This window comes from Eurosta solidaginis, chromosome 5, assembly GCF_040869045.1.
Source record: "Eurosta solidaginis isolate ZX-2024a chromosome 5, ASM4086904v1, whole genome shotgun sequence".
Classification (NCBI taxonomy): domain Eukaryota; kingdom Metazoa; phylum Arthropoda; class Insecta; order Diptera; family Tephritidae; genus Eurosta; species Eurosta solidaginis.
The window spans coordinates 247,890,922-247,904,911 of record NC_090323.1 but is presented as its reverse complement, the minus strand read 5'-3'; the positions used below and the strand labels follow the sequence as shown (position 1 = coordinate 247,904,911).

At 34.3% G+C, this 13,990-nt stretch overlaps 1 protein-coding gene across 1 annotated transcript in view; it reads left to right on the top strand.

Moving 5' to 3' along the window:
* The window catches only part of nab (NGFI-A-binding protein homolog), a 57,289-nt gene extending 49,222 nt beyond the window's left edge, over positions 1 to 8,067 (top strand). The window contains exons 4-6 of the mRNA XM_067792026.1: positions 2,817 to 2,908; positions 3,003 to 3,081; positions 7,696 to 8,067. Coding sequence (XP_067648127.1) covers positions 2,817 to 2,908; positions 3,003 to 3,081; positions 7,696 to 8,067 — 543 coding nt within the window. The remainder of the gene's footprint in view (positions 1 to 2,816; positions 2,909 to 3,002; positions 3,082 to 7,695) is intronic.
* Positions 8,068 to 13,990: the final 5,923 nt, after the last annotated feature.

Below are 13,990 nucleotides of genomic sequence, written 5' to 3'. Positions count from 1 at the left end.
AGAATAATATATAGAGCTTTGAATATGATCAAATATTTTCTGAGGCTTTAAAATATGTGAAGGTTATGAAGACGTTCCATTCATTTGGAAATGGTCAGGGCGCTTTTGCATGTGACTTAAACAGCCTAGCTACGACCTAATCGGTTAAAGACTGGCTGAGAGATTCCATAGGCAGCGTCTGATCACCATGCGGTACAGCTGCAACCTGCCTTGGATCAAGTGACGCGCTTGGCAAACGTATAACATAAATCCCCGACAGAGCGACTTTTGCGCTTAGTTTTGGACCTACCAATGTAAAGCACACTGCAATGAAAAAAAAACAAACACTTAGAGCTTCGGATAATGAGCCAACTATTATTTGATGACAACCACTGCAAACATTTACAGTCGTACGATTTTAGGGCAAGCATTTGGAATGGCTGAACCCTTAATGGGAATGGCTGCCCGGGCTGATTGATGTCCTCTGCCAAATCTGACATCACCACCATCACAAAGATGCAATGGACGCAACATGGAAATAAGACCATTAAAGCATGTGATGTTTACTGTGGTGATCAAGCAGATACATAAGCGTAAATTCGGTGTCGGATTAGTAAAGGCAGTGCAACATCAGATGAAGCGGCTCTGGGATTGTTCGAGAGAAAAGTTGTTCGAAAGATTTATGCACTTCTACGCGTTGGCATTGTCGAGTACCGAAGAGGATTTACTGATGAGCTATACGCGGACATCAACATAGTCCAGCGAAATTAAACGCAGCGGCTACGCTGACTAGGTCATGTTATGCGAATGAAATATGACGCTCCGGCTAAGAAATTTTTTTTATCGGAACCCGCCTTTGGAAGCAGAGGTAGAGGCGGCCCCCACTCCGCTGGAAGGACCAGGTGGAAAACGATTTAAACTTCCTTGGAGTGACCAATTGGTGCCAGTTGGCAGAGCTAAGAAGTAACTGGAACGCCTAGTTGGGGGGCCATAACCGTTTAAACGGTTAAGCGCCAATTAAGTAAGTAAGTGCAACTTTCTCGCCATGTTCTGCCGTTCACGCTTTTAATGAACATATTACCACTACTTATATTGAGACAAGTTTATTTTAGCATCTCATTCGCCTCCGCCTCTGAACCACCACAGCATAAGTCGTGCGTGATCAACATCGGCTGCGCGTGAAACTTGGTCACCTAGCATACCCCATTCTTTATTCCGTTCATTTTTAGTCTATAGGAAATGTGTCGGTTTTGGTTTCAGTCCTTGCTATAAAAGTAAAATAAAATGAAACAAAATAAAAAACAATTATATCATGCCATAACATAACATGCATAACATATTATAATTTAATATTACATAACATAACAAAACATAACATAAGATAACAACATAATATAAGATAGCATAATCCAACATGCCATAGCATTACATGAACTAATACACAGTTACATAACATTACACAATATAACATTGCGTAGCACAGCTAACACAACGTAGAACATCATAGCATAACACAACGTAACACACAAGAAAACAACAAAACGTAGCAAAAAAAATTAATCAAAATATACCTAACTCAATACCGCATAATTTTGCATAACATAACCAAAAAAAATTATAGCATACCATAACATAACACATATGGCAAAACTTAACTTAATATAACACAACCTGATATAGTATACCACAACATTAATTATAACAACTTAACATTCGCTTGCACAACGTTATACAACATAACATAATATAGAATACATTAACCAAATGCATCATAAAGTGTGCCGAAACTTAACATTACGTAATAAATGTAGTATAACTTATCATTGCCTAGCTCAAAATAGTACTATAACATAAAACAACATGGCATAGTAAAAGATAACATAAAGTAAAATAAAAGTTGTAATGACTTTGTAGAAATTAAAACATTAAAAAAACTTCAAACCTTAAAGAAAATAAATTTGAAAAATGTTTTTTTTTTTTCTTTTTTTTTTTTATTGTCGTTTTTAGAGTTTTACTTGCTTCGAGGGCACAAAAAAATGTATTTTCTTTTTATTTTCCCCATTTTATGGTATGTTGTCTTATGTTATGTTATATACAAAAGTTAAAAAAAAAATTTACAAAATTTTGAATAAAAAGTTTTTTGACCTAATAGTAAATTAGAAATAATTGTTCAGTATTAAAAAATATTCGAATTTTATTAATAATGTATTATTTTTCATAATTTATTTTTTAATGCAATACCAATTTATTTTAAATTTATTGTTTATGTTTTTTTGTTGTATTTATTGAACGGGTGTTTAAAGAAAATATGTTAAAAATAATAATAAACTTTTATAGATATCTGTACACTAGTTGATTTATTTGTTGTAAAACTATTGTAGTTACTATAAAAAATTTATATATTAGTTATAATCTAAAAATATTTATTTAGTCCGCTATTTCCAATCTTTTGCTCTACAAACTTCTCCTCTGCTTCCTATCTTTCCAGCCACCCAGTATTATTCCAAATTATTTAATTATATTAAATTATAGCAATTGAAATCTACTATTAATTACTGTTGCTTGTTATATTAAGTTTTCTTAGTTAATCGTTATACTCAAGTTACTCTTAATTAACGTCTATCAAAGTTCAATTTAATAACTAAGTTGCTTTTTTAATTAAATTTTGTATTTACTGCCTTACAAAATTGCAAATAAATTTTTTCTTAAAAAAAAAACAACAAAAAGTGCTTTTTTCTTTTACTTATTTGCTTTGCTCTAAAATCGTGTAGGCATTTGCTTATTATTTTTAAATATTTTGTTGTCCAAAAATTGTTTAATAAATTTCCAAATTAAAGGAATCCACTGAGGACTCGCGTTATAATCTCTTCGCGATATATCAAAAATTTGCTAAACCCCCATTCGATCTAGCGGATATCGGCAAATTTAAGTAAGCATAATAACTAGTATGCATATGCTATTTAGTATTTATAAATACTCAAATAAATTATGTAATAAATATTTGTTTGTATTTGTAATTACAGCCTCAGTAAGTCTGAATATGATGACAATGACAACGACTCGCGCCTTTCCTTCAGTAACTCCAGTTCGCCATCGATGCCTGTAAGTAGACTTTGAAGAGAAACTATATTGTAATTAAAATTCTTTAACTAAATTATTTTATTTTATTTGCCGACTTTTTTTATTAATTTTTTTATTTTATTTAATTTAATTTTTCACTTTATTTTGTCTATTTTTCTATTTAATTTTTTTATATATATAATTTTGTATTATTATATTTTCTTTTAACTTAACTACATTTTGTTTGGTTTTACATTATTTAAATCAAATACTTTATTTTGTTTATTTTTTCTATTTTTATATAGGTATTTTATTTTATTTTCTTTCGTTATATTTTTTTCATATATTTTATTTTATTTCATAATTGTTATTTTATATTATTTTGTTTTACTTTATTTTATTATATTTTATTTTATTTTATTTTATTTTATTATCATTTATATAATTTTGTTTTATTATATTTTCTTTAAATTTAATTACATTTTGTTTGATTTTACATTAACTTATTTAAATCAAATAGTTTATTTTGTTTATTTTTTCTATTTTTATATATTTTATTTTACTTTCTTTCCTTATATTATTTTCATATATTTTATTTTATTTCATAATTTTTATTTTATATTATTTTATTTTACTTTATTTTAAAATTTTATTTGCCGGCTTGAGGTCTGATGTTTTGGAAAATAAAACACAGATGTTTTAAATTTTTTGCCAATATATTTCGGTTATGCACGATAACCGTCCTCAGGGTGAACTATAAACAAACAGAACACAAAATAACATATAATTTACATCAAACAACAATTAACAATTATTAACAAAACTTCTTAAACATTGAAAACATACATTTTTGACACGTCTTTCCCTTTGTACGTGGAGTTGTTAACTATGTTGGTTTTTTTAGTTAACAAGTTAAATTCCATTAGATGCTATAATATCAAAAGCATTGTCGACTGGAATGCTGGGAAACAAGGAAACCACATCGAACGAAATCAGACATTCATCGTCGTCTATATAAGTATCTTTTACCTTGTTTTTGAATTCTACCGAACATCTGACATTGTACTTCGAAATTTTGGTTAGATTTTTGAGGACATTAACAACATATTGGCATAACTTATAAGACGGGGAGTTAACATACGAACATATAGGACGCAGGGGTACGCCTTCCTTATGAATCTTGGGAAGACCATATAACATTGGAGCGTTTGCCGTTTTACTTATTAGACGATATTTCTCCTTCAAATCAATTATGTTATTTTTAAATAGTTTCTCAACAATTTCGTTATTTTTATCCTGTAACCTATTGGTAGGGTCACGTTTTAATACGCGATAAGCCGAATTATCATTCACGATTTGTTGTATTTTCTTTTCGTAATCTGATTTGTCCATCAGAACTGTGACATTCCCTTTGTCGGCATTCAAAACTAATAAATTTTTATTTTCTTTGAGAAAAGTTTTCGTTTGGTGTAGTGTGTCTAAAATAAACCTGTCCCGCGCGTTGTTTTTTGACTTGTTTAAGTGATCTCTTATTAATGTGGTAAAATTGTTCCGCTCAATTTCTTGCTCTTCTTTCTCTTTAATAGTCTGTATACAGTCCTCTCCGTCAGCTATCAGTTTAAATAGTGGAAACTTATCATTGGTTGTTGGTAACGAAAACTTTGGACCTAAGGAGAGTAGCCACTGTGTGTCTGTCGGTATGTTTGTGTTCGTCGTATTACAAAGCCATTCCGGCACGCTTTGGATATTAAGCGATCGTTTTTGAACGTCTTTAAGTCTCTCGAATTTGTTGGTTTGTGTGTTCTTTACCTTCGTTTCTAAAATATGTGTTAAGGTTTTCTCACTTTCGAAAAATGCGGTCGCGTCTTCCGTATCAAGTTTTTGTTGTAATTTATTTTTTATGCTATTTACCTCATTTTCTTTGAGCGGAACAATTTTACCACATTGATAAGAGATCACTTAAACAAGTCAAAAAACAACGCGCGGGACAGGTTTATTTTAGACACACTACACCAAACGAAAACTTTTCTCAAAGAAAATAAAAATTTATTAGTTTTGAATGCCGACAAAGGGAATGTCACAGTTCTGATGGACAAATTAGACTACGACAAGAAAATACAAAAAATCGTGAATGATATTTCGGCTTATCGCGTATTAAAACGTGACCCTACCAATAGGTTACAGGATAAAAATAACGAAATTGTTGAGAAACTATTTAAAAATAACATAATTGATTTGAAGGAGAAATATCGTCTAATAAGTAAAACGGCAAACGCTCCAAGGTTATATGGTCTTCCCAAGATTCATAAGGAAGGCGTATCCCTGCGTCCTATATGTTCGTCTGTTAACTCCCCGTCTTATAAGTTATGCCAATATGTTGTTAATGTCCTCAAAAATCTAACCAAAATTTCGAAGTACAATGTCAGAGATTCGGTAGAATTCAAAAACAAGGTAAAAGATACTTATATAGACGACGATGAATGTCTGATTTCGTTCGATGTGGTTTCCTTGTTTCCCAGTATTCCAGTCGACCATGCTTTGGATATTATAGCATCTAAATGGAACCAATTAAAAGCCCATACCAGTATTAGTAAAGAATTGTTTTTGGAAATCGTGAGATTTTGCATTAAAGAAAACCGATATTTCAAATCAAATAATAAAATATATGAACAGCGGTCGGGAATGCCAATGGGGTCACCAGCATCACCTGTCATTGCAGACTTAATAATGGAAGAATTTCTGAGTAAATTCGAGGAAGACTCTCCTAATAAACCCCGCTTTTTATCTAAATACGTCGACGATCTATTCGCCATCGTAAAAATTGATGCTGTAGAGGATATGCTGACGAACTTAAACAGTTATAATAAATCAATAAAGTTTACCCATGAAATTGAAAAGGATGGCCAGTTACCATTTTTAGACACTATGGTGATAAGAAAATACAAGAAACTATACTTTGACTGGTATAAAAAGCCTACATCGTTAGGCAGATTGATTAATTTCCACTCGAAACACAGCAAACCAACTATAGTAAACATAGCAAAAAATTTTATTCGAAGAGTGCTGACCATCAGTGATGAAATATACCATAATAAAAATATAGAGATTATTGTAAAAATGCTTAAAAACAACGACTTTCCGATATATCTCATAAAAGGTTATATCCGCGATTATTTTGAAAAATCAAGTACCAATCGAATAAATAATAATAATAATAAATAATATGTATGACCGCGAAAAATTCCAAATGGCCTTCACTTACAACAATACCGTACAACAAATTTTTAGCAACACAAAGGACAAAATCGAAAAATACGAGAAATCTGACGTAATATCCCAAATTTCATGTAACGGCGACGGGTCCCACGTATGCAATAAAGTATATGTCGGGACTACAAAATCAAAATTAAAGACAAGGATTTCCGCGCATAAATCTAATATCAAAAATCGGGACCACGCTAATGATAATAAAACAGTTTTGACACAACATTGCAGAGTAACCGGGCACTCTCCAGATTTAAACAACGTAGCAGTAATACAACAAGAGAGGCATTACAACAAAAGTTACACATTAGAAATGCTTCATATTATCAATACACCAAGAGATCAAAGAATAAATTTTAAGGCAGATGTAGAAGGCTGCGCGGCAGCCTATCGCCGGTTGATTACAACAACTACAATTCCTCGTGAGAAAAGTGTCGTTCCAAATATGCTGTCCCAACGCTAATGTGCTGAGCGCCACTTACTGCTTATTATTTAACGTATTGTTGTTTATGTAAAAATTTGTTTATTATTACGGTTCTTTAGATGTTTACCTTTTTTGTTTATCGTTTTCCCTTGTACTTGTTTATTTTAAGATTTGTTAAATTAGTCGATCAGGTGCACTCAAGAGTGTAAGTTAAAAATTATGGAATGTTGTTATGTTTTATGTGTTAATATGTTTTTGTTTTTACATGCCTTTCAGTCCTGAAGATGATTTCAGTTTGAAATCAAAATATCGGTTAAAATAAATTTGATAAAAATAAATGTGACAAATCTAAAATTTATATGTAAAACAAGCATTTTGGTGTTTTAATTTACATATACATGGCCTAGAGCTCGAAAAAAAAAATTTTTTTTATATAAATTTACAAAATAAAGGCCGAAATAGAATAAAAGTAATTTATTTTTATGATTTTAATAATCGGGGATTGCCCATATTGCTTTTTCAAATGTATGAAAACATTTATTTGAAGCAATTTTTTTTAATTTTATAATTTATTTAAAGAAGAAGAACTTTACAACAGGCATGACGTAGCTGAATGCGTTTACAACCATTTCAACTATCGTAGGAGTGCGAGTTCGACTCCCACTCCCGGGAGAAAAGGCTTTGAAGAGATTTACAAGGTATAATCGAAACAGCTGTCGCCTTGTCCGTCCTGATGTCACGTTGTTTAAATTTTTCCCAAATTATTAAATAAATTATGTAATTTATTTTTTTTCATTATTAATTTTTTTTTTTCATACTTTGCACTAAATATTTTGTGTTTCTTTTTGTATTTTAGTTTTTAGTTGTTGTTGTCACATTATTTTTTTTTATGCTATTTTATTTTATTTTTTTACTATCAGCATTTGTTTATAACTTTAGTATTAATTAATTTGTTTTATTTTCTCCAGCCCAGTTCGCTTGAAAATGAGCGCGATCAATCCGAGCCCATGAAATTCAAAAGTTTAACATCATTCACCAACAATTCAAATTCCACTGCAGCAGCGCACAGTGGTCAAGACGTGCTAAATGATTTTTCAAATCACAGCAAATCGTCACCCAATCATCAACAGCGCAATCATATCAAGCACCTGAACTGTCCAACACCTGAGACTTCTAGTGGCGGCGGTGCTAATATAAATAACTCACCGCTAGGTGGCGTACAAGTGATTTCGGCGGCTGGTGGTCACATTATTGCAGTGGCGAATCCCGCACTGGCGTTGAGTCCAACATTAAATGAGGCATTGAGTTTGAAGCGGGAGACAAATTCGCCGGAATTGTAGTTTTGCTTTAACACAAAAATCATTGCAGAAAGTGAGATTGATTTTTGTTCGATATTTCATTGTTTAAAATACTTTTAATTGGAATTTTATTGTTATAAAAATTATTAAGGAAAAAATTGGTTTCTATAAAATTTGTGCAATTTATGTAATCTAAGTAATTTATTAATTAAAAATAATAATAGCATATTTTAGAAACGTACACTAATTCGATGATTTTTTATTGTTAAGAATGACGATAAAATTCAGTAAAACTGTCTTTTGAATAATAAATTGAATATTAAAATAAATTTGTATTTTTGTAAAATAAAAAAAATCAAACTGTTTATTTCTCCTTCTGTATTTGCTAGATCTGCAGTAAAAAAATTAGTTGGTGTCATTCCTAAGCGATCTACTAGTGTTTTGTCACAGTGACTTATATCGTAAATCGACGTGACAGCTTCGAAGAAATCGTCGTGACGCTTACAAAAAATGACAATCATATACACAATCACAGCCCCATGCAAGGTTAAAAAGGGGCTTTTGCAAGGCCGACTTGCTCACAATATGCTACATCTAATAATTAAGATTTTTTTTTTTCTGTGACAGGAACTGTGACTGCGTCTATATTTGCGCTTCTTCGATCACAGTGATATTTAAAAAAAGTTGTGTCTAAGAAACAACATCAGCACTGAAATCCAGCGAAGAATCAATCTTGCCAATAAATGCTACTTTGGACTAGGTAGGCAATTGAAAAGTAAAGTCCTCTCTCGGCGAACGAAAATCATACTCTACAAGTCACTTATCGTACCCGTCCTGCTATATGGGGCAGAAGCATGGACCATGACAACAGCAGATGAAGCGGCTTTGGGAGTGTTCGAGAGAAAAGTTCTTCGAAAGATTTATGGACCTCTACGCGTTGGCGATGGCGAGTACCGAAGAAGATTTAATGATGAGCTGTACGAGCTATACGCAGACATCAACATAGTCCAGCGAATTAAAACGCAGCGGCTGCGCTGGCTAGGCCATGTTATGCGAATGAAAGATGATGCTCCGGCCAAGAAAGTGTTTCTATCGGAACCCGCCTATGGAAGCAGAGGTAGAGGGCGGCCCCCACTCCGTTGGAAGGACCAGGTGGAAAACGATTTAAACTCCCTTGGTGTGACCAATTGGCGCCGGTTGGCGGAGCGAAGGAGCGACTGGCGCGCCTTGTTGGACGGCCATAACCGTTTAGACGGTTAAGCGCCAATTAAGTAAGTAAGTAAGTAAGTCTAAGAAATCGCAGCCACAAATCACTTTGTTCCCTGAAAATCTTGGGATCTTCCAATTCATTTTTTTAACAAACAGAAACCATGTCACGAGAGAGATATATAGAATGTGCGACCATTTGGCAGTAAGCCATCACATCGAAGCACTGCTACAATAGCAGCAACTGATAAATTTCTATCATTTTACATTCCAGTACCAGAAGTTGGGCAACACAAAACTTATAAAGCTTATGAGAATGGATACCACTACCGGGGGTCCTATGATTTATTTATCACGGATGAAGAAAAAGGATGAACGGTAGTCTCGCTCTACACAAGCAGTAAGGCTTAGTTCGTCATATCCTCCAAAAACGTCACGTGAACTAAAATGCCGAAAACCTTAAATAGTTGAAGCGACACTAATATAATTTTCTGTTAGGCTTTGCTTTCATTTCAACTTTGCTGGTAGGCTTTACCTTGATTTCATCAGTAGCCGAATTCTGTTTTTATGGTATTTCGGAAATCGATGCTGATTCTGGGCTGGTCACAAATATGAACTAGCCTTAGCTCTCTATTTCTCCCCTTTAAACATTTTGACTTCTTGGGTGTTGTCGAAAATACCCAGCTTTATCAATATCGAAGAGTTTATATTGTAACGAATTAAGGTAAATTCTGCTTATTTCCAACCTTCTGCTAACGTTCCAATATTCAGTATTGCAAACTGGACTTTATTTAGATTACTTTGGGAGTAGTATAATTATACTTCAATATCACGTACTTCACAATAGCGTGTGTTAATCAAACTAATTGCTTATTACTCAGCTTGCGCTGCTTTTATAATCTCGGTTTCCTGGTTCACCCATTTGTCCTAAAGTCTACTAATTTTGCAAACAGTTGTAGATCATGCTTGGTTAGTTACCAAATATATACATGTATATATTTAGTATACGCCTCTCCCATAGCCATATTAGTAACTATTTCGGTAGATGACTACATCTTTGTGTGTGAGGTATACCTTCGTTGCCTTAAACACATGTGTGGCTAGCTTTAGTGTGTACATGTACATAAGAGTGGCTGCTTCATGCTTTTGTTGTTGCTTGGTTATAAACTAACAGCTTAGTGATGCTGATATTCGTCACAATATATAAAAGTGGTTAATCTGCCGCGTTTTTCAACTCTTCGACGTCTTTTCGCCCATTTTGGGCATGCTTGGCACCACAGGTAAAACTATGGGAATTGGGAGGTATTTCTCACTGACAGCATAGTGTTTTCGGAGAGGGCACTTCACAAAAGATCTCATAGCAGAAATGATAGAAGCAGTCAATAAATGCGCGACGACGTGCCACCCAGCAAGGCTGGTAGTTTTTACCAATCTTGCTCGACGTAGGAAAGCTTTAAATTTAAACAGGTGTGATGAAATACTAGGGCATCGTACGCTTTTTTAAGGTACCTAAATATAAGCTTGATATCGTGAGTGACTGTCTGAGGGACCGGTATCTGACGTACTAAATGGCACACAGTCGAAGAAAGGAGAAGATTGTAGGTGGAGTAGCTTATTGTTTGGTGTTAGGCACCAATCTCTCGGAATATCACTTTTTTGCTTCGACATGCCAGATTGTACCTGTCGCGTCGCTTTTGAACTATTATAACAGCAGAAAACAGCAAGCTGTCAAACTTTAAGCTAAGTCTGATTATTCTCAGAAAGAAACGAATCCGCACTATCAGTAGTATGTCTCTTCGAGACCAAAAAATGGGAACTTGGAGGTACAAGAAAGTCTTAAATGCGGAAAATTTCGCAGAGATAGACCTTAAAAAGAAAAACAACAAGGAGTCCCACAATCTGATTGTCCTTCTATAAACCCAAAATAAATAAAAAAAACGTCTGTCTGGTTCTATTGCTTCGAGGTCATTGATCAATCAGAATCTTTACTCGGAAGAAGAAATAAATCGCCACGTATCGGGAGACGCAATATCCGTAGGAAGCTACCACCAGGTTATTTTATGAGAGGCAATTGGTTTTCTGAGTCTTTAGAAATTTCCTCGTTTACATCAGGAAGATGATCATCCTCTCGGATCAATCTTTATTTGATTATACTGCGCATTTAAAATTGGTTCAGCGCTGTAAAAAAAGTCAAGGGCGGAAAAAATTAAAGAGCAAAAGTAAAGGAAACTGAAGCCATTTAAGCGCCAAGAAAACTAAAATATGCTTCATCTCTGCTTTAGCAGAAATGTATAAATTAAAATATTATTTTTTTAGTTTTATCATTCATCTCTTAAAGAGTTGGAGCCAGCTGTTAATATTTGTTATTACCTTTTTACCCCGTTCTTCAACTCAAATTCAATTTAGTATGGTTTTCTTATCCTGCTTAAATCACATCAGCGCTTTTGTTGTGGGCTCAGACAACAATTGGAAATGCATTTGAATAATATGAAAAGAAATTTACTTTCTCCCGCGCTGCGCCATTCATGCTTTGTATTGAGTTAAAGAATTATAGAATGATAAGGAAAGGTGCCACATGCCACAAGCTGTTGAACTGAGCTCTGATATTGTGCAATATTTCTTTCTTCTGAATTATTATTTTTTTGTTATTTAAATTCTTAACAGCTGTGCGCTGACTACCTCTCCAGATATCAAGACCGTTTTACATAACTAAGGATCTTTGAGGAGATTATGGTTTACCTCTAAGAGCATAAGCGAACATATGACTTTCTTTTGGTTATATAAATATGGAACGAAAGGATTAAAATCGAGTGTAAGTCTTACCATTGCTTTATCTACATTCATTTCGAATTGTGTTAATGTCAGAGCTCATGAATAATACTCCAGAAATAGCTGAAAAAGGAGTGGAGATAAATTTCGGTCAGGCCATGATATTTAATTTCAATTTTTGTTGTTATATCGGCCTACTGATTTGTAAGGTTGCGGGTTTGAATCGAGCTCAAGGCCTAACAATAATTATTTTATCTTTATTATTGCTTTAATAAATTTTTTCCTAATTGAAAAGATTATTAAATTAGAATAGAAGAAAGACAAAATTTAGACAATGCCAAAGCTCGTTGTATAGATCCATTTCGGGAACTGCTAAAATCCTTCATCGGCAACGTTTAGGCGCCGCTGCTATAACCATTCAGCCATCACAGCGGGAAAAATTGTTCTTGCTCTTCTTCTCTTCGTCCTTTTTACTTTGCTGTTGCTTACATATCCCTTTCCGTTTATGGCCACTCACTGATTCTTCTTTTATATTCTAATTTTGTTTTCCACTGCTACTGGGTTCCTTTGGATTAATTTTCCTCTCAGATAGAAGGTGTGAGAGTTGAGTTTTGAAGTAATTGACATTTCCTTGGGTATAATTTAGCAGAGCCTTCCCAATTCCCGGCTGCCTAGAAAAGCTTCAGAGTCCCTACATCAGCAGGGGTCAAAGTAGGAGAGGACGTTTTTCTTGCCTATATTTAGTTATAGACCCCTTAGCTCAAACTAAGAAGGAGGATGGAAGGAGAATAGGTTTGCATGCCAGGTAAGATGAAAGCTCTGCACTCCATGAGTTTAATTTGGAGAGCGAAGGAAAGCCAGGGTCCTATGTGAGAGACAGGATGAGAATTCAAAAAAGAGAAAAATTTACCGGGCAGCATTTGGAACTGTACAACGCTTGCGAGCTGCGGTCAATTAAATTTTTTGGGAGAGTGAGTGCTTGGCATAAGCCCGTGAGGTCGTAGTGTCAGGACGAAAGAAGTTCGATAGCAAGAGCTTTACTGCGAGAAATCTTAACAAAAGCAACCGATATGAGAAGGTATAGGCTTTGGATAGAGTGGAAAGGCAGTGATCGGTTCAAGGAGATAAGTTTGATTTTTAGAAGCAATAGCAAAAGCTGTAGGACAAAAAGATCCTAATAGCTGGAACACAAACAACCCGAAAGCAGACAGTTTTTTATGTCTCCGTTGTTTCCTGCGCTTACACAATAAACTGAAGCTCAGCATACATAACTTGATGAAGCAAGCACACGTTATTAGACCCAGAGAAATTAGAATCCGTTCAAAAGCAATTTCTGATTTTTGCGCTAAGAGACTTACCGTAGGATTTGTCAGGGATTCTTCCTTACCACTTCACCCGTTTGAAACTTATTTAGCTTCCTTCATTCCAGAGCCGTAGAGAGGTGGTAGGTGTGTTCCTTTTAGTAAAACTTATAAGATAAATAGCAAATAACCCATTCCTGTTTGGTGAAAATATATTTTATTGAGCACTGCAACAATTTTTACGCCTGCGGCTCACTCGACGTAATAAAAATATACATACTGATTATTTTAAATGGGAATGATAATCATGGCAAAGAAGACATTGTTCAGTTGGGTATTTCCTAGTGCTCGTGCTCCTTAGTGGGCACTAATCGGGGGAGCTTTTCTGAGCACTTAATATTAGCCCATTACCGGGCACTTATCACCAGCTCTAATGATTTGGGTGGTTGACTTGGAATCACGTCCTTTCCAACATCACACTTTCATCGCAGTCTGCAATGATTTCAGGAGGTGATTTGAAATCACGTCCTTTCCAACCCCCCACACTTATTGGCGGCTCCAATTATTTCAGTAAGTGGCTTGAAATCACGTCCTTTCTAACCTCCCACACTTATCGTCAGCTCCAATGAATTGGGCGGGTGGCTTGGAATCACGTCATTTACAAACTCGCAAACAACGCAACTCTAATT